This window comes from Pristiophorus japonicus, chromosome 15 (assembly GCF_044704955.1).
Source record: "Pristiophorus japonicus isolate sPriJap1 chromosome 15, sPriJap1.hap1, whole genome shotgun sequence".
Classification (NCBI taxonomy): domain Eukaryota; kingdom Metazoa; phylum Chordata; class Chondrichthyes; family Pristiophoridae; genus Pristiophorus; species Pristiophorus japonicus.
The window spans coordinates 111538116-111559373 of NC_091991.1; the positions used below are offsets into that span (position 1 = coordinate 111538116).

At 51.7% G+C, this 21258-nt stretch overlaps 1 protein-coding gene across 1 annotated transcript in view; it reads right to left on the bottom strand.

Annotated features, from left to right (window-relative positions):
• LOC139281585 (otoancorin-like) overlaps positions 1 to 21258 on the bottom strand; it is a 116577-nt gene that overhangs the window by 42272 nt on the left and 53047 nt on the right. Inside the window, exons 17-22 of the mRNA XM_070901738.1 lie at positions 19209 to 19326; positions 8709 to 8782; positions 8473 to 8608; positions 7084 to 7274; positions 5761 to 5854; positions 3251 to 3380 (exon numbers count right to left, since the gene is read on the bottom strand). Of these exons, the coding sequence (XP_070757839.1) occupies positions 3251 to 3380; positions 5761 to 5854; positions 7084 to 7274; positions 8473 to 8608; positions 8709 to 8782; positions 19209 to 19326 (743 nt within the window). The remainder of the gene's footprint in view (positions 1 to 3250; positions 3381 to 5760; positions 5855 to 7083; positions 7275 to 8472; positions 8609 to 8708; positions 8783 to 19208; positions 19327 to 21258) is intronic.

The window sequence follows — 21258 nt, forward strand, 5'->3', positions numbered from 1 at the left end:
ATTCGGATTATGTCGAGCATAAAGACAAACACGGACTGGTTGGGCCAAGTGGTCTGTTTTGAATGTTGCAAATTCTGCGTTTAAAAAAAAACCTGATAGTTGAACATTAGTTCAAAAGAAACTGAAAACAAACCCGATCATTGTCACATCACAGACTCCTTGCTCCCGGGACTGTGAATGGGGACAACGAGAACTCCCACAGGCCCAGCGATCTACGCACAGTCCTCTGTGCTTTGAAAAGGTCAGCGATTTAGATGTAAATGTGCTCCGTGAATCGGGGCGCTCTGCCAGGGCTCAGGTGTGTGGGGTTTGAGTTGTTTCCCTGCAGCCTGACTGCACCTCCCACCGCCACTGGAACCAACACCTGCAACAGGCATGCAATTGGCCCACATCACTCGTGCTGCAATCGGTGTGAGCTCGGGAAACCAATGGCCTTTCCCAGGCAGCGGCTGGCCGGAGCTCCAAAGGATGACACTTCATCACAACTTGTCGCACAAACGTAAAGTAACTGGAACGGGGCAAAATAGGCAAAACACTTCCTCCATGGAATGGCCACGGATCAATCTGAAGGAGACCTGGAATTCTCAATGTTCAACATAGCCCAAGCAATTCGTGACCAAACGATCATCATCATCATAGGTAGTCCCTCGGAACCGAGGAAGACTTGCTTCCACTCTAACAATGAGTCCTTAGGTGGCTGAACAGTCCAATAAGGGAGTCACGGTTCCTGTCACAGATGGGACAGACAGTCGTTGAGGGTAAGGGGAGGGTGGGACAGGTTTGCCGCACACTCCTTCCGCTGCCTGCGCTTGATTTCTGCATGCTCTCGGCGATGAGACTCGAGGTGCTCAGCGCCCTCCCGGATGCACTTCCTCCACTTAGAACGGTCTTTGGCCAGGGACTCCCAGGTGTCGGTGGGGATGTTGCACTTTATTAGGGAGGCTTTGAGGGAGTCCTTGTAACTGAAGTATAGCGGAGAGGCACTGTTGGCGCGGATACATGACCTCATCTCTCTCATCTGGAGGAAGGAGAGCATGCCGGGAGATCACAGAGATGCAGTGATCGTGACCATCTTTAAAAAAGGGGACAAGTCCGACTGCGGCAACTACAGAGGAATCTCCCTGCTATCAGCCACTGGGAAAGTCGTCGCTAGAGTCCTCCTCAACCGTCTGCTCCCTGTGGCCGAGGAGCTCCTCCCGGAGTCGCAGTGCGGATTTCGTCCCCTACAGGGCACAACGGACCAAACTGCACAGGGCTGTGGTCACACTGCATCAGCCATGTCCACTGCAGGTCACCCAGTCACCAGGGGACACATTCAAGCGTTGGAGGCAGTGCAGAGAGGAGTTACAAACTGATCCCCAAGATCCTTCAAATGCATCCAGGTCTCTTTCCTTCTATCAGTTTGTTCTTTAAACAGGAAAGGGGAACAAAGGGTTTTGGAAACGGCCAGCAATTGAGCGAAGCAGTTTGTCCCTCTCCTCCCGCTCCTTCCCCATGGACCATTACATTTTCATTTCCTTTTGCATTTCCATCAAGGATCTGGGGTAAAGGGGGTACGACAAAGGCTTGGAATCTGGGGGGAGAGAGAGATTAGAGCAAAGATGATGGGGCCGAAATCGCCCCCCGACTGAAACGGAGTGCACCCACTGATATAAATGATTTTTCTTCGCCCCAATCCATAGGGTGAGAAGTTGAGCGAAATTAAGGTCTTAAAAATGTTATTGTTTGGGGCAGCTGAGGAGTGGAAGACAGGTGGTCACCACGGCGACGCTTATGACATCAGCGTGACATGGACATGCCTCTTGCACTGACCTGTCACCACGGCGATGCTTATGATGTCAGCATGACACGGACATGCCTCATTGCACTGAAATGTCACCATAGCGACCCTTATGATGTCAGTGTGACACGGACATGCCTCATTGCACTGAAGTGTCACCACGGCGACACTTATGATGTCACGTGACACGGACGTATCACCACGTCTCTCCCCTTCAGTTAAAGGGGAGGGCCGCTGCGAGCTCTGCATTTGGTTTAGTTTGGCCCACTGGGCCACCAGGGAGGATTTTGACCGGGCCAGCAGACCAGTACCCAAGAGGGGGAGTGCGGGGCCTGTTGGCGGCCCGGCCGAACCCGTGGCTACCAATGTCAGGCCGACTTCAAAGTCGGACGACTATTAAAATAAAATGGTGGCCGCAGCAGTGCGCCCTCCCCTTTAATGGCGGACACTCCGCGCCCAGCCACAAGAAGCTTGCCGCCGGGGAAAGCTGTCGGGGGCACCGAGCGGCAGCTGATCCGCTCCCGCCGGGCAATTTCCCACGCGGGGCGGACAGGGGGTCACCGCGTGCCCGACCGCGTGGGTCACGGGCGGGGCGTAGTGTGCACCGCCACATAAATAAAGGAGGGCAATTTCTCAAATGTTAGCACTCCTGGCCTGTTACCACATCTTTGAGGCTCTTAAATAAGGGGCAACTTCAGCGCTGCCGGTTTGTTAAATGTGGATCCCAGGGCCTCCTCTCACAAAGCCCAGCACTCCCCGATCCCAGGATTACTCCAAATGCTCCTGGGACCAATGCTCCTAATTCTCAGCACCCTTCTCCCAGATCCTACCCACTGTTTCCAGAGCCACTTCCCCCCACCGATTCCCAAACAGAGTAAATAAGGAGACTGCTTCCACTATCGGAGGGTCGATAACCAAAGGACTCAGCTTTAGTATAACTGGCAAAAGAAGCAGCAGGGGGATGAAGAGAATTTTTTTTTTTACGCAGCGAGTTGCTGTGATCTGGAACGCGCAGCCTGGAAGGGCGGTGGGAGCAGATTCAATAGTAAGTTTCAAATAGGGAACTGGGTAAATACTTGAAAAGGAACACGGTGTAGAGCTATGGGGAAAGAGTGGGAAGAGAGTAGGACTTAATGTATCGCTCTTTCAAAGAGCCAGCAATGGAACGATGGGCCAAATAGCCTCCCTCTGTGCTGTACGATTCTATGAGTCCACGATCTTATTATTATACCGTTGAGCGGTAAAGAGATATGAATGCATTTAACTAGCTCAAGATACAAGTGACTATCTCTGTCAGGGCAGGCACCACCGGACTGGATTAAATTTAACATTGGTTGGGAGGAAACTTGAGGAATCAACCGCATGCAAATAGAGAGCTCTTTCAGAAGGAAAGACTGTGGTTAAAGGTGGCCGCAGAGATTGGGTTGTTTTCCAAACAGCACTCGGCTCTGTGAAGGACAGGAGAGTCACCTGCAGTTGTACTGGAGGGTTTAACACTCCCGCTGGTTCTCTCGAGAACACTGAACACCACAGATAGGAAGTCCTGAGACGTAACCATTCCCTGCACCTCCAATGCTAACTGCAACAGTATATCCGGAAACTAAAGGAAAAGAGGGAGAGGAAAAAAGAAAAATATCATTTCATGAAACTTACTGAAGAAATGCATCTGAAGAAACAAACACGTTTTCTATAGAATTTTTTTTACATCTACTTTCAACAACAACAACTTTAATTTATATAGCGCCTTTCATGTAGTAAAACGTCCCAAGGCGCTTCACAGCATAGGACAAAAGAAATACATTTGACACCAAGCCACACAAGAAGAAATTAGTGCAGTGGTCAAAGAGGTAGGGTTTAAGGAGCGTCTCAAAGGATGAAAGAGAGGTAGCGAGGCAAAGAGGTTTAGTGAGGGTGTTCCAGAGCTTGGGGCTCAGGCAGCTGAAGGCACGGCCACCGATGGTTGAGCGATTACAATCAGGGATGCTCTAGAGGGCAGAATTTGATCAACTAAATATTCAGCTATTGGGTTGTATGACCCTGTCAAGGATGATCTGTTGCATGCAAGTTGACATGGAAGGCCATCCTGCTCGTGCTTCGTGCTGGCTCTTTGCTGGAGCAGTCTAAAACTCCTCCCGCCGCCTCGCTCTCTAACCTCCCCGAGGGTCCCGCTCTCTAACCTTCCCCCCACCCCAGGGCCTCGCTCTCTAACCTCCCCGAGGGTCCCGCTCTCTAACCTTCCCCCCACCCCAGGGCCTCGCTCTCTAACCTCCCCGAGGGTCCCGCTCTCTAACCTTCCCCCCCCCCCAGGGCCCCGCTCTCTAACCTCCCCCCACCAGCCCAGGGCCTCGCTCTCTAACCTCCCCGAGGGTCCCGCTCTCTAACCTCCCCCCCCCCCCAGGGCCCCGCTCTCTAACCTCCCCCCCCCCCAGGGCCCCGCTCTCTAACCTCCCCCCCCCCCCAGGGCCTCGCTCTCTAACTCCCCCCCCCCCCCCAGGGCCCCGCTCTCTAACCCTGCCCCCCCCCCCAGGGCCTCGCTCTCTAACCTCCCCCCCCTCCAGGGCCCCGCTCTCTAACCTCCCCCCCAGCCCAGGGCCTCGCTCTCTAACCTCCCCCCCCCTAGGGCTCCGCTCTCTAACCCCCCCCCCTCCCCAGGGCTCCGCTCTCTAACCCCCCAGGGCTCCGCTCTCTAATCCTCCCCAGGGCTCCGCTCTCTAACCCCCCCGAGGGCCCCGCTCTCTAACCCCCCCGAGGGCCCCGCTCTCTAACCCTGCCCCCCCCCCACCCAGGGCCTCGCTCTCTAACCTCCCCCCCCCAGGGCCCCGCTCTCTAACCTCTCCCCCCCCAGCCCAGGGCCTCGCTCTCTAACCCTGCCCCCCCCCCCAGGACCCCGCTCTCTCACCCCACCCCCCCCCTCCCGGGCCCCGCTCTCTCACCCCCCCCTCCCCTAGGGCCCCGCTCTCTCACCCCTCCCCTCCCCTAGGGCCCCGCCCTCTCACCCCTCCCCTCCCCCAGGGCCCCGCTCTCTCACCCCCCCCTCTCCCAGGGCCCCGCTCTCTCACCCCTCCCCTCCCCCAGGGCCCCGCTCTCTCACCCCTCCCCTCCCCCAGGGCCCCGCTCTCTCACCCCCCCCCTCCCCCAGGGCCCCGCTCTCTCACCCCCCCCTCCCCCAGGGCTCCGCTCTCTCACCCCCCCCCCCCAGGGCCCCGCTCTCTCACCCCCCCTCCCCCAGGGCCCCGCTCTCTCACCCCCCCTCCCCCAGGGCCCCGCTCTCTCACCCCCCCCTCCCCCAGGGCCCCGCTCTCTCACCCCCCCCCTCCCCCAGGGCCCCGCTCTCTCACACACCCCCTCCCCCAGGGCCCCGCTCTCTCACCCCCCCCCCCCGCCAGGGCCCTGCTCTCTCACCCCCCCCCCACCAGGACCCTGCTCTCTCACCCCCCCCTCCCCCAGGGCCCCGCTCTCTCACCCCCCCTCCCCCAGGGCCCCACTCTCTCACCCCCCCCTCCCCCAGGGCCCCACTCTCTCACCCCCCCCCTCCCCCAGAGCCCCGTTCTCTCAACCCCCCCCCCCGGCCCCGCTCTCTCACACCCCCCCTCCCCCAGGGCCCTGCTCTCTCACCCTCTCACCACCCCCCCCGCCAGGGCCCTGCTCTCTCACCCCCCCCCTCCCCCCCAGGGCTCCGCTCTCTCACCCCCCCCCCCTCCCCCAGGGCCCCGCTCTCTCACCCCCCCCCCCCCACCCAGGGCCCCCCCAACCCCCAGGGCCCCGCTTTCTCGAACCCCCCAGTGCCCCGCTCACTCCCCTCTGGTTCCAATAATTATTAACTTTTCCCTTAAGGCTCGAATTGGGATTCTGAAAATCAGTTATTTGGTGGTGCTGGAAGGTGGCAATGCTGGCAGACAGGGGCAAGGACTATTCGATAGCCGGGCTGAGACACAGCAGATGGTCACCAGAACAAAACAAAGGGGCGCAGCGTCGGGTACCTTTCGGGCAACGATGGTCAGGTCTTCCTTTGACAAGAGTGTAACTAAAGGTCCCAGATCTTGTATCAATTCAGGTTGCCAGGCAGTGGGATCCCTACAATGGAAACATTGGTCATTAGAAAATTGGGCATTAAAAACACAGGGAAAACAGGAATTCATTGGACTCGTTAGATTTTTGTTAATCCAAGGTATTAAGGGACATGTGTCAAAGGTGGGTATATGGAGTTAGGTCACAATCAGCTCTGATCTCATTGAATGACGGAACAGGCTTGAGGGGCTGAATGGCCTCCTCCTGTTCCTGTGTTCTGCGCCCATGGAACCTTCTCTTGTAAATTGATCAATGGTGTTTCTAGAGGTGGAACTCACTGAGTTTCCCGCTCGTTCCCTCTCCCCCTTATCTCCTCAGAGTGCTGACTCATACAGGAATGACGTGCCACCGATGCCATCAGCTCTCTGGTATCTTGCCCACCAGCACATTCCACACATGTGCCCAGGTCTCCACTGTTGGTGGGTGACACCACCACCACAGTGCAACATAGCGGAGTCAATTCATGTCTTCACCAGATGCCCATACACACGGCTCCGTTGGGTGGACCACATCGTCCGCATGCCATACACAAGACTCCCAAAGCAAGCGTTCTACTCGGAACTCCTACACGGCAAGCGAGCCCCAGGTGGGCAGAGGAAACGTTTCAAGGACACCCGCAAAGCCTCCTTGATAAAATGCAACATCCCCACCGACACCTGGGAGTCCCTGGCCAAAGACCACACTAAGTGGAGGAAGTGCATCCGGGAGGGCGCTGAGCACCTCGAGTCTCATCGCCGAGAGCATGAAGAAAACAAGCGCAGGCAGCGGAAGGAGTGTGTGGCAAACCAGCCCCACCCACCCACCCTTTCCTCCAACCATTGTCTGTCCCACCTGTGATAGGGACTGTGGTTCTCGTATTGAACTGTTCAGCCACCTAAGGACTCATTTTTAGAGTGGAAGCAAGACTTCCTCGATTCCGAGGGACTGCCTATGATGATGATACACACAGAGGGGGTGGGGAGGAAGGCACTAGATAGCGGTTAAGGATGGGCCCCTGGGCTAACATTTCCTGTTTCTTGGTCTGGAGGGATCGAGCTGACTGTTGCATTGCCCTTAGATCAACAGACCCAGCAGGGAGCAGGGGACAGACCTGGGACATTGAGGTATGTTGGCTTGCATCATTGGTACATCCATTCACTCATTGAACCATTGAGATAGCAAACACAACACCACGAGGATCCACTCACTGAATCATTGGGAAGTATCTCAAATATTTAAAAAGCACGCTGCCTCACCCGTAATATTGTCTAATTTTATTTCTAAGTTCTCTTCTCTGGTCGTTGCTGAGGCTGCGGCAGGCTCGGAACTGGATGAGAGCTTCAGTCAGTGCTTTGAGGGATATATTCGTCTTTATGATCTGTGGCGACAGATTGCAGATCATTCTGCCCAGGACATCCACATCATACTCATCTTGGATCGTGTCATTCTAAAAATGCAAAGATTATCCACAATTAAAAATCAACATAATTCCTCAAATCAATACGGGAGTCAGTTTGGTCATTTCTTAATGTTATTTTAATATAAATCTCTGACATTATTGTCCCTCTGTTGCTTTGAGTAGCTGGGTGTTCATTTCCTCAACTGTGCCTCCCCCCCCTCCCACCCCCATCCATCGTCCTCCATCACCCCCTGTGCTCGTTGACCCACATTGGCTCCCGATCCGTCAATGCCTTGACCTTGTGTTCAAATCCCTCCATGGCTTCGCCCCTCCCCACCTCTGTAACATTCTCCAGCCCTACAACCCTCCGAGATCTCAGCGCTCCTCCAATTCTGGCCTCCTACGTAGCTGCAATTTTCACAGGCCCACCATCGGTGGGCGAGCCTTCAGCTGCCTGGGCCCCAAGCTCTGGAATTCCCTCCCTAAACCTCTCCGTTTCTCACTCCTCCTTGAAGACGTTCCTGAAAATCTACCTCTTTGACAAAGCTTTTGATTACCTGTCCAACTATCTCCTTATATGGCGCGGTGTCAAATTTTGATTGATTGCGCTCCTGTGAAGCACCTTGGGATATTTTACTACATTAATGGTGCTATATAAATACAAGTTGTTGTTGCTTCTCCGAAAGGTGTTGACTCATTCTTGGACTACAGTGCCACAGGCACCCGTACCACCTCCTGGTATCTCAGCCGCCTTCACAGTCTTCATGCAGTGTGACTGCAGTTGCCAGAAACACTGGTAGAACTGGGGCTGGACCCCTTTAGGTCCACACTCAATATCCACCCACAAGCACGTTCCACAGGGGGCCATCAAGACCAGGAATCCCCACAACCTTCCTCTCCTAAACCAGGGGCACGGAAGTCAACCTCATTCATTGCCCATCTCCAATTACCCTTGAGAAGATGATGGTGAGCCACCTTCTTCAACCGCGGTTAATCCGCCTCAGGTTAACCCGCTTCAGGGTCAATCCGCCCCCCCGGTCAATCCGCCCCGGGGTTAACCCGCCCCGGGATTAATCTGCACCGAGGTTAACCCGCCCCGAGGTTAACCTGCACCACGGTCAATCCGCCCCCCGGGGTCAATCCGGCCCCCGGTCAATCTGCCCCCCGGGTCAATCCGTCCCTGCTTGCGGTGCTGGGCCAATCGTGTTATTAACCCGGGCTCTCGCTCGGGGAAGGTCTCCCTTACCAGGCACTGCAACGCTCTTCCGATAACCTTGCTCCTCTTTGCCGAGTCGGGAATGATTAAATGGAGCTCGGCTCTCCCCAGGCTGACTAACAACGGTCGGCACACGGACTGAGCCACAGTCTGCAGGATGGCGGCGCTAGACAGAAGAAGAAAACAAATCTCACGGCTCACTCCTGGGACGTTCTCGCGCAACTAACGCCAACGGTTCAGCTCTGGACGCCCAAGCGGGTACTCACGGGAGGGTCGCGAGAAGAAGTGGGGGCATCAACTTGGGCGCTTCTTCTTGGTACTTCCACGCCAGGCAATTCAGCTGAAACGGCAGCAAGAACAATTAAAGGGGCAGCGTCCTGCGGAGAGCCCGCTCAGCAAGCACGCAAGGCAAGTGGTGTCAATCGCGGTGAAGCGGCAGAGTGTGTAATGTCACTGTGACAAGAACGATGCACAGGTCTCCAAACACAACAAAGCATAACCCAACCACAGACTTCATTCACCGTGGTTACCCCGGCATTTTAGCCTTACTATAAACAGTTGCAGTAATGATCTTTCCTATTTACAGGGGATCTTGAATTCAATAATGACTCTCAAAAGGAAATTGGATACATACTTCAAAAGAAAACATTGCAGGACTGTGGGGAAAGAGCGGGGAGATTGGGACTAGCTGGATAGCTCTTTCAAAGAGCCGGCACAGACACGATGGGCTGTAATATGTCCTTACTATGCAGTATAAATGCACACGAGGCCCATACTTGAGAGAAGATCACTCTGTGACCAGTTACCTTTATTACCAAGAACTCAAGAGGCAGACAGTGGGTGGAGCTTCCCCTTTCATACCGGAAAGTCCAGGTTAGGAGTGTCTCCCACAAGTTCGCCCCCTGTGGTCAGTGTTCTCAAGACATACAACTTAGGTCAGTTTATACATGGGTTACAATGATAGTTGAATACATGACATCACCACCCCCCAAAGTCTTATTGGGATCACAGGTTAAGTCTCTCTGGTGGTTTACGCTCCCTTGTAGAGCGCCTGAGTTGGGGCTCCGGTTGTTGGGCGCTGGCCTGAGTGTCTGCTGTTTGCAGTGCCTCAGGCCTGTCCGCACTGCCCACAGTGACTGGGCTCTCCTCCACTTGGTTCCAGTGTTCGGTCACCTGTGGTGGAGTGAACTCTACATCGTGTTCTTCCTCTGCTTCTTCTATGGGGTTGCTGAACCTCCTTTTAGTTTGATCCACGTGTTTGCGGCAGATTTGTCCATTGGTAAGTTTAACTACCAAAACCCTATTCCCCTCTTTAGCAATCACAGTGCCTGCGAGCCATTTGGGCCCTGCAGTGTAATTAAGGACAAAAACAGGGCAATTGACATCAATACATCACGCCCTCGCATTCCTGTCATGGTAGTCACATTGTGACTGACGCCTGCTCTCAACAATTTCTTTCATAGTAGGGTGTATAAGGGATAATCTGGTTTTGAGCGTCCTTTTCATTAGCAGCTCTGCGGGTGGAACCCCTGTGAGCGAGTGTGGTTGGGATCTATTGGCCAACAGGAGGCATGATAAGCAGCTTTGTAGGGTACCTCTTGAATTCTGAGCATCCCCTGTTTGATTATCTGCACTGCTCGTTCCGCCTGGCCGTTTGAGGCCGGCTTGAACGGTGCCGTTCTGACATGGTTAATTCCATTGCCTGCCATGAAGTCCTGGAATTCAGTGAAGCACGGGCCATTGTCGCTGACCAAGATGTCCGTTAGACCATGGGTGGTGAACATTGCCCGTAGACTTTCTACCGTGGCAGAGGATGTGCTTGAATTTAAAATGGCACACTCAATCCATTTGGAATAGACGTCTACTACAACCAAAAACATTTTTGTAATGAAAGGACCTGCGTAGTCCACATGGATGCGTGACCATGGCTTGGCGGGCCAGGACCAGGGGCTAAAGGGGGCTTCCCTGGGTTGCCCAGCTGAGCACACGTGTTGCACCTGCGAACACAAAGTTCCAGGTCTGCATCTATCCCTGGCCACCAAACGTGTGACCTGGCAATTGCCTTCATCATGACAATGCCCGGGTGCTCATTGTGAAGTTCTCTGATAAACACCTTTATGCCCTTCTGGAGCATGACTACTCGGTTTCCCCACAGTAGGCAATCGGCCTGAATCGAGAGTTCATCCTTGCGCCTATGCAATGGTTTAAACTCCTCAGGGCATGCCCCGTACGTGGCTGCCCAGTCCCTATTCAGGACACATTTCTTAACTAAAGATAGTAGAGGGTCTTTATTTGTCCAGACTTTAATCTGACGGGCTGTCACAGGTGAGCCTTCGCTTTCGAAAGCTTCAACAGCCATGACCATCTCAGCATCATGCTCAGCTGCCCCCTCAGTGGTGGCTAGTGGTAGCCTGCTGAGTGCATCGGCACAGTTTTCAGTGCCCGGTCTGTGCCGAATTGTGTAGTCATAGGCGGCTAACGTAAGTGCCCATCTCTGTATGCGGGCCGATGCATTCGCATTTATGGCATTGTTGTCGGCCAAAAGGGACGTTAGGGGTTTGTGATCTGTCTCCAGCTCAAATTTCCTGCCAAACAGGTACTGTGCATTTTTTTTTTACTGCATATACACATGCTAACACTTCCTTTTCTACCATCCCGTAGCCCCTTTCTGCCTGGGACAGACTTCTGGAGGCATAAGCTACTGGCTGTAACTGACATTGGCATTCACATGCTGCAACATACACCTGACCCCATAGGACGACACATCGCTCATTAAAACTAGTTTCTTCCATGGGTCATATAATGTTAACAGTTTGTTGGAGCATAACAATTTGCGTGCTCTATCAACAGCCCTTTCCTGGCTGTCCCCCCAGACCCAATCGCGACCTTTGCGTAGGAGCACGTGTAGCGGCTCTAACAGTGTGCTCAATTTGGGAAGAAAGTTACCAAAATAATTCAGGAGCCCCAGGAACGAATGCAGTTCCATCATGTTACGGGGTCTGGGTGCTCTCTGGATCGCTTCCGTTTTGGACGCAGTAGGTCTGATCCCGTCTGCTGCTACCCTCATCCCCAGGAATTCTACCTCTGGAGCTAGGAAGACGCACTTTGCCTTTTTCAGTCGCAGCCCTACCCAGTCCAGTCTATGTAGCACCTCCTCCAGGTTGTGGAGGTGTTCTTCAGTATCGCGACCCGTAATGAAGATGTCGTTTTGAAAAACCACCGTCTTTGGAATCGACTTGAGGAGGCTTTCCATATTTCGCTGAAAGATCGTAGCGGCCGAACGAATCCCGAACGGACATCTGTTGTACTCAAACAACCCCTTGTGTGTCGTGATGGTGGTCAGCTTCTTCGACTCACTTGCCAGCTCCTGGATCATGTAAGCTGGGGTGAGGTCCAATTTTGAAAACAGTTTGCCGGATAGCGTCACAAAGAGGTCCTCCGCTCTCGGTAGCGGGTACTGGTCTTGGAGTGACACCCGATTGATGGTGGCCTTGTAATCGCCACATATCCTGACCGACCCATCCTCCTTGAGCACCGGCACGATCGGGCTCGCCCAGTCACTGAATTCGACTGGCGAGATGATGCCTTCCCTCAGCAGCCGGTCCAATTCGCATTCTATCTTTTCCCGCATCACGTAGGGCACCGCTCTGGCCTTGTGGTGTACTGGCCTGGCGTCCAAGTTTATGTGAATCACTACCTTGGTCCCCATGAAAGTGCTGATGCCGGGTTGAAATAATTTGTCCAGGACCTGTGAGCATGATACTCGCTCCACAGAAGAAATTGCATTGACATCGCCCCATTTCCAGTTCATGACAGCAAGCCAACTCCTCCCCAGTAGTGCGGGACCGTCCCCTGGGACAATCCAGAGTGGCAACCTGTTCTCCGAATCTTTGTGGGTCACGACTACTGTGGCGCTGCCTAGCACCGGAATGATCTCCTTTGTATATGTCCGTAGCAGTGCGTCAATCGGCAATAATTTTGGCCTCCTGGCCTTGGACACCCACAACCTTTCGAACTGTTTGATACTCATCAGGGACTGGCTGGCCCCCGTGTCCAGCTCCATTAATACTGGGATGCCATTGAGGAGAACTTTCATCATTATCGGTGGCGTCCTGGTATATGAACTGTATATGTGCTCCACATGAACTCGCTGAACTTCAGCTTCTAGCGATTTCCTCCAGTATTCATTTGGCCTCGTAGGGCTTACATCGGGCCCGTCCTCCTCATACATCAACCTGGCTGCAGGCTTCCTGCTCATACATGCCAAGTGACCGCTGACGTTGCAGTTTCTGCAGTTATATTGCTGATACCTGCAAGCTCTGGCTGGGTGTTTGCCTCCACACCTCCAACATGAGCTAGAGGCCCCATTGTTGGAAACAAAAGGTCCATTACCAGTCGATCGTCTCTGACTGTCTCTGTAACTGTCCTTAAGCACACCATTAACAGGTGTTACTGGCCGCCTTGTCCATTGCAATGGCATGAATCGCCATTCAGCTAGCCATTGTCTCTGTTGAATTCCCCCTTTTGGTTCAACTACATGCTCGGGCATGTCCGATTGCCCCTGTCTGCCTAGAGAACTGTGTGCCGCGTTAACAATGTTAACCGGGCATTGGAACCGGTTCTGGGGGAGGTGGGACCAGTACAAACCGGACGGTCTGCACCTGGGCAGGACCGGAACCAATGTCCTAGGGGGAGTGTTTGCTAGTGCTGTTGGGGAGGAGTTAAACTAATATTGCAGGGGGATGGGAAGCTATGCAGGGAGACAGAGGGAGACAAAAATGAGGCAAAAGCAAAAGACAGAAAGGAGATGAGGAAAAGTGGAGGGCAGAGAAACCCAAGGCAAAGAACAAAAAGGGCCACTGTACAGCAAAATTGTAAAAGGACAAAGGGTGTTAAAAAAGCAAGCCTGAAGGCTTTGTGTCTTAATGCAAGGAGTATCCGCAATAAGGTGGATGAATTAACTGTGCAAATAGATGTTAACAAATATGATGTGATTGGGATTACGGAGACGTGGCTCCAGGATGATCAGGGCTGGGAACTCAACATCCAGGGGTATTCAACATTCAGGAAGGATAGAATAAAAGGAAAAGGAGGTGGGGTAGCATTGCTGGTTAAAGAGGAGATTAATGCAATAGTTAGGAAAAACATTAGCTTGGATGATGTGGAATCTATATGGGTAGAGCTGCAGAACACCAAAGGGCAAAAATCGTTAGTGGGAGTTGTGTACAGACCTCCAAACAGTAGTAGTGATGTTGGGGAGGGCATCAAACAGGAAATTAGGAGTGCATGCAATAAAGGTGCAGCAGTTATAATGGGTGACTTTAATATGCACATAGATTGGGCTAGCCAAACTGGAAGCAATACGGTGGAGGAGGATTTCCTGGAGTGCATAAGGGATGGTTTTCTAGACCAATATGTCGAGGAACCAACTAGGGGGGAGGCCATCTTAGACTGGGTGTTGTGTAATGAGAGAGGATTAATTAGCAATCTCATTGTGCGAGGCCCCTTGGGGAAGAGTGACCATAATATGGTGGAATTTTGCATTAGGATGGAGAATGAAACAGTTAATTCAGAGACCATGGTCCAGAACTTAAAGAAGGGTAACTTTGAAGGTATGAGGCATGAATTGGCTAAGATAGATTGGCTAATGATACTTAAGGGGTTGACTGTAGATGGGCAATGGCAGACATTTAGAGACCGCATGGATGAATTACAACAATTGTACATTCCTGTCTGGCGTAAAAATAAAAAAGGGAAGGTGGCTCAACCGTGGCTATCTAGGGAAATCAGGGATAGTATTAAAGCCAAGGAAATGGCATACAAATTGGCCAGAAATAGCAGCGAACCTGGGGACTGGGAGAAATTTAGAACTCAGCAGAGGAGAACAAAGGGTTTGATTAGGGCAGGGAAAATGGAGTACGAGAAGAAGCTTGCAGGGAACATTAAGGCGGATTGCAAAAGTTTCTATAGGTATGTAAGGAGAAAAAGGTTAGTAAAGACAAACGTAGGTCCCCTGCAGTCAGAATCAGGGGAAGTCATAACGGGGAACAAAGAAATGGCAGACCAATTGAACAAGTACTTTGGTTCAGTATTCACTAAGGAGGACACAAACAACCTTCCGGATATAAAAGGGGTCAGAGGGTCTAGTAAGGAGGAGGAACTGAGGGAAATCTTTATTAGTCGGGAAATTGTGTTGGGGAAATTGATGGGATTGAAGGCCGATAAATCCTCAGGGCCTGATGGACTGCATCCCAGAGTACTTAAGGAGGTGGCCTTGGAAATAGCGGATGCATTGACAGTCATTTTCCAACATTCCATTGACTCTGGATCAGTTCCTATCGAGTGGAGGGTAGCCAATGTAACCCCACTTTTTAAAAAAGGAGGGAGAGAGAAAGCAGGGAATTATAGACCGGTCAGCCTGACCTCAGTAGTGGGTAAAATGATGGAATCAATTATTAAGGATGTCATAGCAGCGCATTTGGAAAATGGTGACATGATAGGTCCAAGTCAGCATGGATTTGTGAAAGGGAGATCATGCTTGACAAATCTTCTGGAATTTTTTGAGGATGTTTCCAATAAAGTGGACAAAGGAGTACCTGTTGATGTGGTATATTTGGACTTTCAGAAGGCTTTCGACAAGGTCCCACACAGGAGATTAATGTGCAAAGTTAAAGCACATGGGATTGGGGGTAGTGTGCTGACGTGGATTGAGAACTGGTTGTCAGACAGGAAGCAAAGAGTAGGAGTAAATGGGTACTTTTCAGAATGGCAGGCAGTGACTAGTGGGGTACCGCAGGGTTCTGTGCTGGGGCCCCAGCTGTTTACATTGTACATTAATGATTTAGACGAGGGGATTAAATGTAGTATCTCCAAATTTGCGGATGACACTAAGTTGGGTGGCAGTGTGAGCTGCGAGGAGGATGCTATGAGGCTGCAGAGTGACTTGGATAGGTTAGGTGAGTGGGCAAATGCGTGGCAGATGAAGTATAATGTGGATAAATGTGAGGTTATCCACTTTGGTGGTAAAAACAGAGACACAGACTATTATCTGAATGGTGACAGATTAGGAAAAGGGAAGGTGCAACGAGACCTGGGTGTCATGGTACATCAGTCATTGAAGGTTGGCATGCAGGTACAGCAGGCGGTTAAGAAAGCAAATGGCATGTTGGCCTTCATAGCGAGGGGATTCGAGTACAGGGGCAGGGAGGTGTTGCTACAGTTGTACAGGGCCTTGGTGAGGCCACACCTGGAGTATTGTGTACAGTTTTGGTCTCCTAACTTGAGGAAGGACATTCTTGCTATTGAGGGAGTGCAGCGAAGATTCACCAGACTGATTCCCGGGATGGTGGGACTGACCTATCAAGAAAGACTGGATCAACTGGGCTTGTATTCACTGGAGTTCAGAAGAGTGAGAGGGGACCTCATAGAAACGTTTAAAATTCTGACGGGTTTGGACAGGTTGGATGCAGGAAGAATGTTCCCAATGTTGGGGAAGTCCAGAACCAGGGGTCACAGTCTAAGGATAAGGGGTAAGCCATTTAGGACCGAGATAAGGAGAAACTTCTTTACCCAGAGAGTGGTGAACCTGTGGAATTCTCTACCACAGAAAGTAGTTGAGGCCAATTCACTAAATATATTCAAAAGGGAGTTAGATGAAGTCCTTACTACTCGGGGGATCAAGGGTTATGGCGTGAAAGCAGGAAGGGGTACTGAAGTTTCATGTTCAGCCATGAACTCATTGAATGGCGGTGCAGGCTAGAAGGGCTGAATGGCCTGCTCCTGCACCTATTTTCTATGTTTCTATGTTTCTATGTTTCTATGACTCCCTGCATTTGAGCTAAGATTTTTGACATACATCATTCTGGTCTCTTCCTCCCCTGAGATAATTGTCTGGGCTATCAGAGCCGCCGCTTCCAAGGTCAAGTCTTTGGTCTCAATCAGTTTCCTGGAAACCCCAGCGTGCCCGATGCCCTCAATAAAAAAGTCTCGCAGCATCTCCGCTCTGCATGTATCTGTGAACATACATAGGCTCGCCAGTCGCCGGAGGTCTGCCACGAAGTCTGGAACGCTTTGCCCTTCTCGACGCCGGTGCGTATAAAACCGGTGTCTCGTCCTGCGCATGCTGCTCGCCGGTTTAAAGTGTTCCCCGATCAACTTACTGAGCTCTTCGAACGTCTTGTCCGCCGGCTTCTCTGGCACTAGAAGGTCCTTCATCAGGGAGTACGTCCTGGATCCACAAACCGTCAGGAGATGAGCTCTGCGTTTGTCGGCCGAATCCTGTCCCAGCCATTCCTTAGTGACGAAACTTTGCTGTAGTCTCTCAATAAAGTCGTCCCAATCATCACCAACACAGCACCTCTCGTCTGTGCTACTAGTGGTCATGCTCGCGTGGTTTAAATCCCAGTTTCTCGTCGCCAATAATATGTCCTTACTATACAGTATAAATGCACACGAGGCCCATACTTGAGAAAAGATCATTCTGTGACCAGTTATCTTTATTACCAAGACCTCAAGAGGCAGCCGGTGGGTGGAGCTTCCCCTTTTATACCGGAAAGTCCAGGTTAGGAGTGTCTCCCACAAGTTCGCCCCCTGTGGTCAGTGTTCTCAAGGCATACGACTTGGGTCAGCTTATACATGGGTTACAATGATAGTTGAATACATGACAGGTTGAATGGCCTCCTTCTGCGCTGTATCATTCTATGACTTCAGGGCTAACAATGTTGCAGCCTGTAACAGCACCATGGGCTGCACGCTCCCTGCGTGCGACCCATGCCAGCTATTCGGCCTCAACACTCGCCTTGGCCTGTGCTAGCTCAAAACCGGCATAGGCACGATGGGCCAAATGGCCTCCTATCGTGCTGCAGCTAAACAAACACGAGAGAGAAAGGAATAGAGGGTTATGTTGATTGGGCGAGATGAAGAGGGGTGGGAGGAGTCTCGTGTGGAGCATAAACACCGGCACGGAGCCGTTGGGCCGAATGGCCTGTTTCTGTGCTGTACATTCCATGTAATGAAGGAAAACAAAAAGACAGACTTGCATTTATATAGTGCCTTTCATGACCTCAGGATATCCCAAAACAGTTTATAGCCAATGAAGTACTTTTGGAGTATATGGAGTATAGTCACTGTTGTGATGTAGGAAACATGGCAGCTAATTAGGGCACAGCAAGCTCCCCCAAACAGCAATGTGATAATGACCAGATAATCTGTTTTAGTGATGTTGGTTGAGGGACAAGTACTGGTGAGAACACCGAGGGGTGCTCCCCTGCTCCGCTTCAAAACAGTGCCATGGGATCTTTCACATCCACTTGAGAGGGCAGACGAAGCCTCGGTTTAAACATCTTATCCGAAAGACGGCACTTCTGGCAGTGCAGCACTCTCTCAGCACTGCACTGTGGAGCTCCTAATCAGACCCTGGAGCACATCACCGAGCACTGCCCTCAGAGGGAATTCGCAGGCAGCCTACAAGATATCCACGCTGTTACACCGGAAGCTTTGACCTGGATATCCAACTTGGATACTGATGCTTGATTTGCAACTACCATATGACGCAGTGATGATGAAGCACTGCGCTGGAGTGTCAGCCTGGAGTTTTGTGCTCCAGTCCCTGGACTGGGACTTGAACCCACAAACCTTCTGACTCCGAGGTGAGAGTGCTGCTCACCGAGCCACGGCTGACACTATTTGTATGATTCTATGTGACATCAACAGATCCCTGTAAGTTTATCCAGTGGCACAGTAACTAAATGCACAGGCATGGTACTGAACAATATGGACCGAGTCAGTCCCCAGGTCCTATCCCCCTTCCGTGTCTCACAACTTTCACATCTCTCGGGCTTCCCCAAAGCATTTCACAACCAATGGATTGCTTGTGAAGTAGTCACTGCAGGCAAATGCAGCAGCCAACTATCATGCAGCAAGATCCCACCAACTGCAAGTGAGGTATATAATAGAATAATCTGTTTGGTGGTGTTAGTTGAGGGATGAATATGGACGAGGACACCAGGGAATGGAGTTAGACTGGTGAGCAAGTACACTTTTGGTTAAAATCCAGAGGCACTGGAATCAACATTCTCCCCAATTCTTTTTTTTTGGATGCGTGGCCCCTTTAAGGGACTGCGCAGACCATTCACAGTCCCGCGCGGGCACAAAACTCAACATTCAACGAGCCGAGCCCGGGCTGTGCGGGACAGGCAGAGAGCAGCATGGCCATAGCTCAGAGGAAATGGCACTGGAAATATTTCTAAGAGAAAGAGTGAAGACCCAAGGAAAGCCCCTCAGAATGTAGTGGCTCAGTGGGCAGCACTGTCTCGTCTGAATCAGAGGTCGTGGGTTCAAGTCTCGCTCCAGAGACTTGAGCACAAAAATCTAGGCTGACACTCCCAGTGCAGTGCTGAGGGAGAGCTGCACTGTCAAGGTTGCCGGCTTTCAGATGAGACGTTAAACCGAGGCCCCGTCTGCCCTCTCAGGTGGATGTAGAAGATTGCATGCCATTTTTTTTTAAAGAAGAGCAGGGGAGTTCACCCCGTTGTCCTGGTCAATATTTATCCCTCAACCAACATCACTAAAAAAATGATCTGGTCATTATCACATTGCTGTGTGTGGGAGCTTGCTGTGCACAAATTGGCTGCTGTGTTTCCCACATTACAACAGTGACTACACTCCAAAAGTACTTCATTGGCTGTAAAACGCTTTGGGATGTGCAGAGATTGTGAAAGGCGCTACATAAATGCAGGTTTTTCTTTTAGGTGTGTTGCACTAGTTACCTGATGGGGTGACAGCAGATACAGGTCCCTCTGTAAGACTGCAGCAACCTGGAGAAACGTTGCGTTGTCCATGGATTCGATATGGTCACACGTCAAACCTTTCATCAACTCCCCAACACTGAGAAAACAGCAAACAGTAAAGGTAAAATAGGAGAAGGAACTAACGTTTACATCACACCCTCAGCACTGCACAACCAATTGTATTATGATGAAAAGTAGTTACTGTTGTAATGTAGGCAAACAAGGCAGCCATTTAATGCACAGCAAGGACTCGCAAAAAGCAAATGAAATGAATGACCAGTGAGTGCAGTACTGAGGGAGCGCCGCGCTGTCGGAGGGGCAGTACTGAGGGAGCGCCGCGCTGTCGGAGGGGCAGTACTGAGGGAGCGCCGCGCTGTCGGAGGGGCAGTACTGAGGGAGCGCCGCGCTGTCGGAGGGGCAGTACTGAGGGTGCGCCGCGCTGTCGGAGGGGCAGTACTGAGGGAGCGCCGCGCTGTCGGAGGGGCAGTACTGAGGGAGCGCTGCGCTGTCGGAGGGGCAGTACTGAGGGAGCGCCGCGCTGTCGGAGGGGCAGTACTGAGGGAGCGCCGCGCTGTCGGAGAGGCAGTACTGAGGGAGCGCCGCGCTGTCGGAGGGGCAGTACTGAGGGAGCGCCGCGCTGTCGGAGGGGCAGTACTGAGGGAGCGCCGTGCTGTCGAAGGGGCAGTACTGAGGGAGCGCCACGGTGTCAATGGGGCAGTACTGAGGGAGCGCCGCGCTGTCGGAGGAACAGTACTGAGGGAGCGCCACACTGTTTGGAGGGGCCGTCTTTCAGCTGAGACATTAAACTGAGGCGCTGTCTGCTCTCTCAGGTAGACATAAAAGATCCCATGGCACTATTTCAAAGATGTTCTCCCCTGACCAATATTTCTTCCTTCCCTAGTGGGAAAGAAGTGGCTTTTAGTCTTAGACTTTGGTCTGTAATAGGTAGGGCCTATTAGTGATCATGAGGGTAATCTTTGTGTGGAGACGGAAGATGTTGGGAAGGTTCTTAACGAATACTTTGCATCTGTTTTCACAAAGGAAAGGGGCAATGCAGATACTGCTATCGAGGAGCAGGAGTGTGATATTCTGGATGAAATAAATATAGTGAGAGAGGAAGTATTAAGGGGTTTAGCAGCTTTGAAAGTAGATGAGAGATCAGTCCCCAGGCCCGGATGAAATGCATCCCAAGCTGTTGAGCGAAGTAAAAGAGGAAATAGCAGAGGCCTTGACCATTATTTTCTCATCCTCTTTGGATCTGGGCATGATGCCGTAGGACTGGAGGACTGCTAATGTAGTACCCTTGCTTAAGAAGGGAAAAAGAGATAGGCCGAGTAATTACAGGCCTGTCAGCCTAACCTCAGTGGTGGGAAAAAATCCTGAAAGACAGGATAAATCTACATTTGGAAAGGCAAGGATTAATTAGAGACAGTCAGCACGGATTTGTTAAGGGAAGATCGTGTCTGACTAAACTGATTGAATTTTTTGAGGAGGTAACCAAGAGAGTCGATGAGGGTAGTAAGTATGATGTAGTATATATGGACTTTAGCAAAGCTTTTGATAAGGTCCCAAATGGTAGACTGGTCACGAAGGTTAAAGCCCATGGGATCCAGGGCAAAGTGTCAAGTTGGATCCAAAATTGGCTTGGAGGTAGGAAATAAAGGGTAATGATTGATGGATGTTTTTGTGACTGGAAGGATGTTTCCAGTGGGGTTCTGCAGGGCTCAGTACTGGATCCCTTGCTTTTTGTGGTATATATCAACGGTTTAGATTTGAATATCGGGATTATGATTAAGAAGTTGGCAGATGACACTAAAATTGGCTGCGTGGTTGATAATGAAGAAGAAAGTCATGGACTGCAGGAGGATATCAATCCACTGGTCAGGTGGGCACAGTAGTGGCAAATGGAATTTAATTCCGAGAAGCGTGAGGTGATGCACTTTGAGAGAGCTAATAAGGAAAGGATATAAACATTAAGCGGTAGGCTACTAAATAGTGTAGATGAACAAAGGGACCTTGAAGTGCTTGT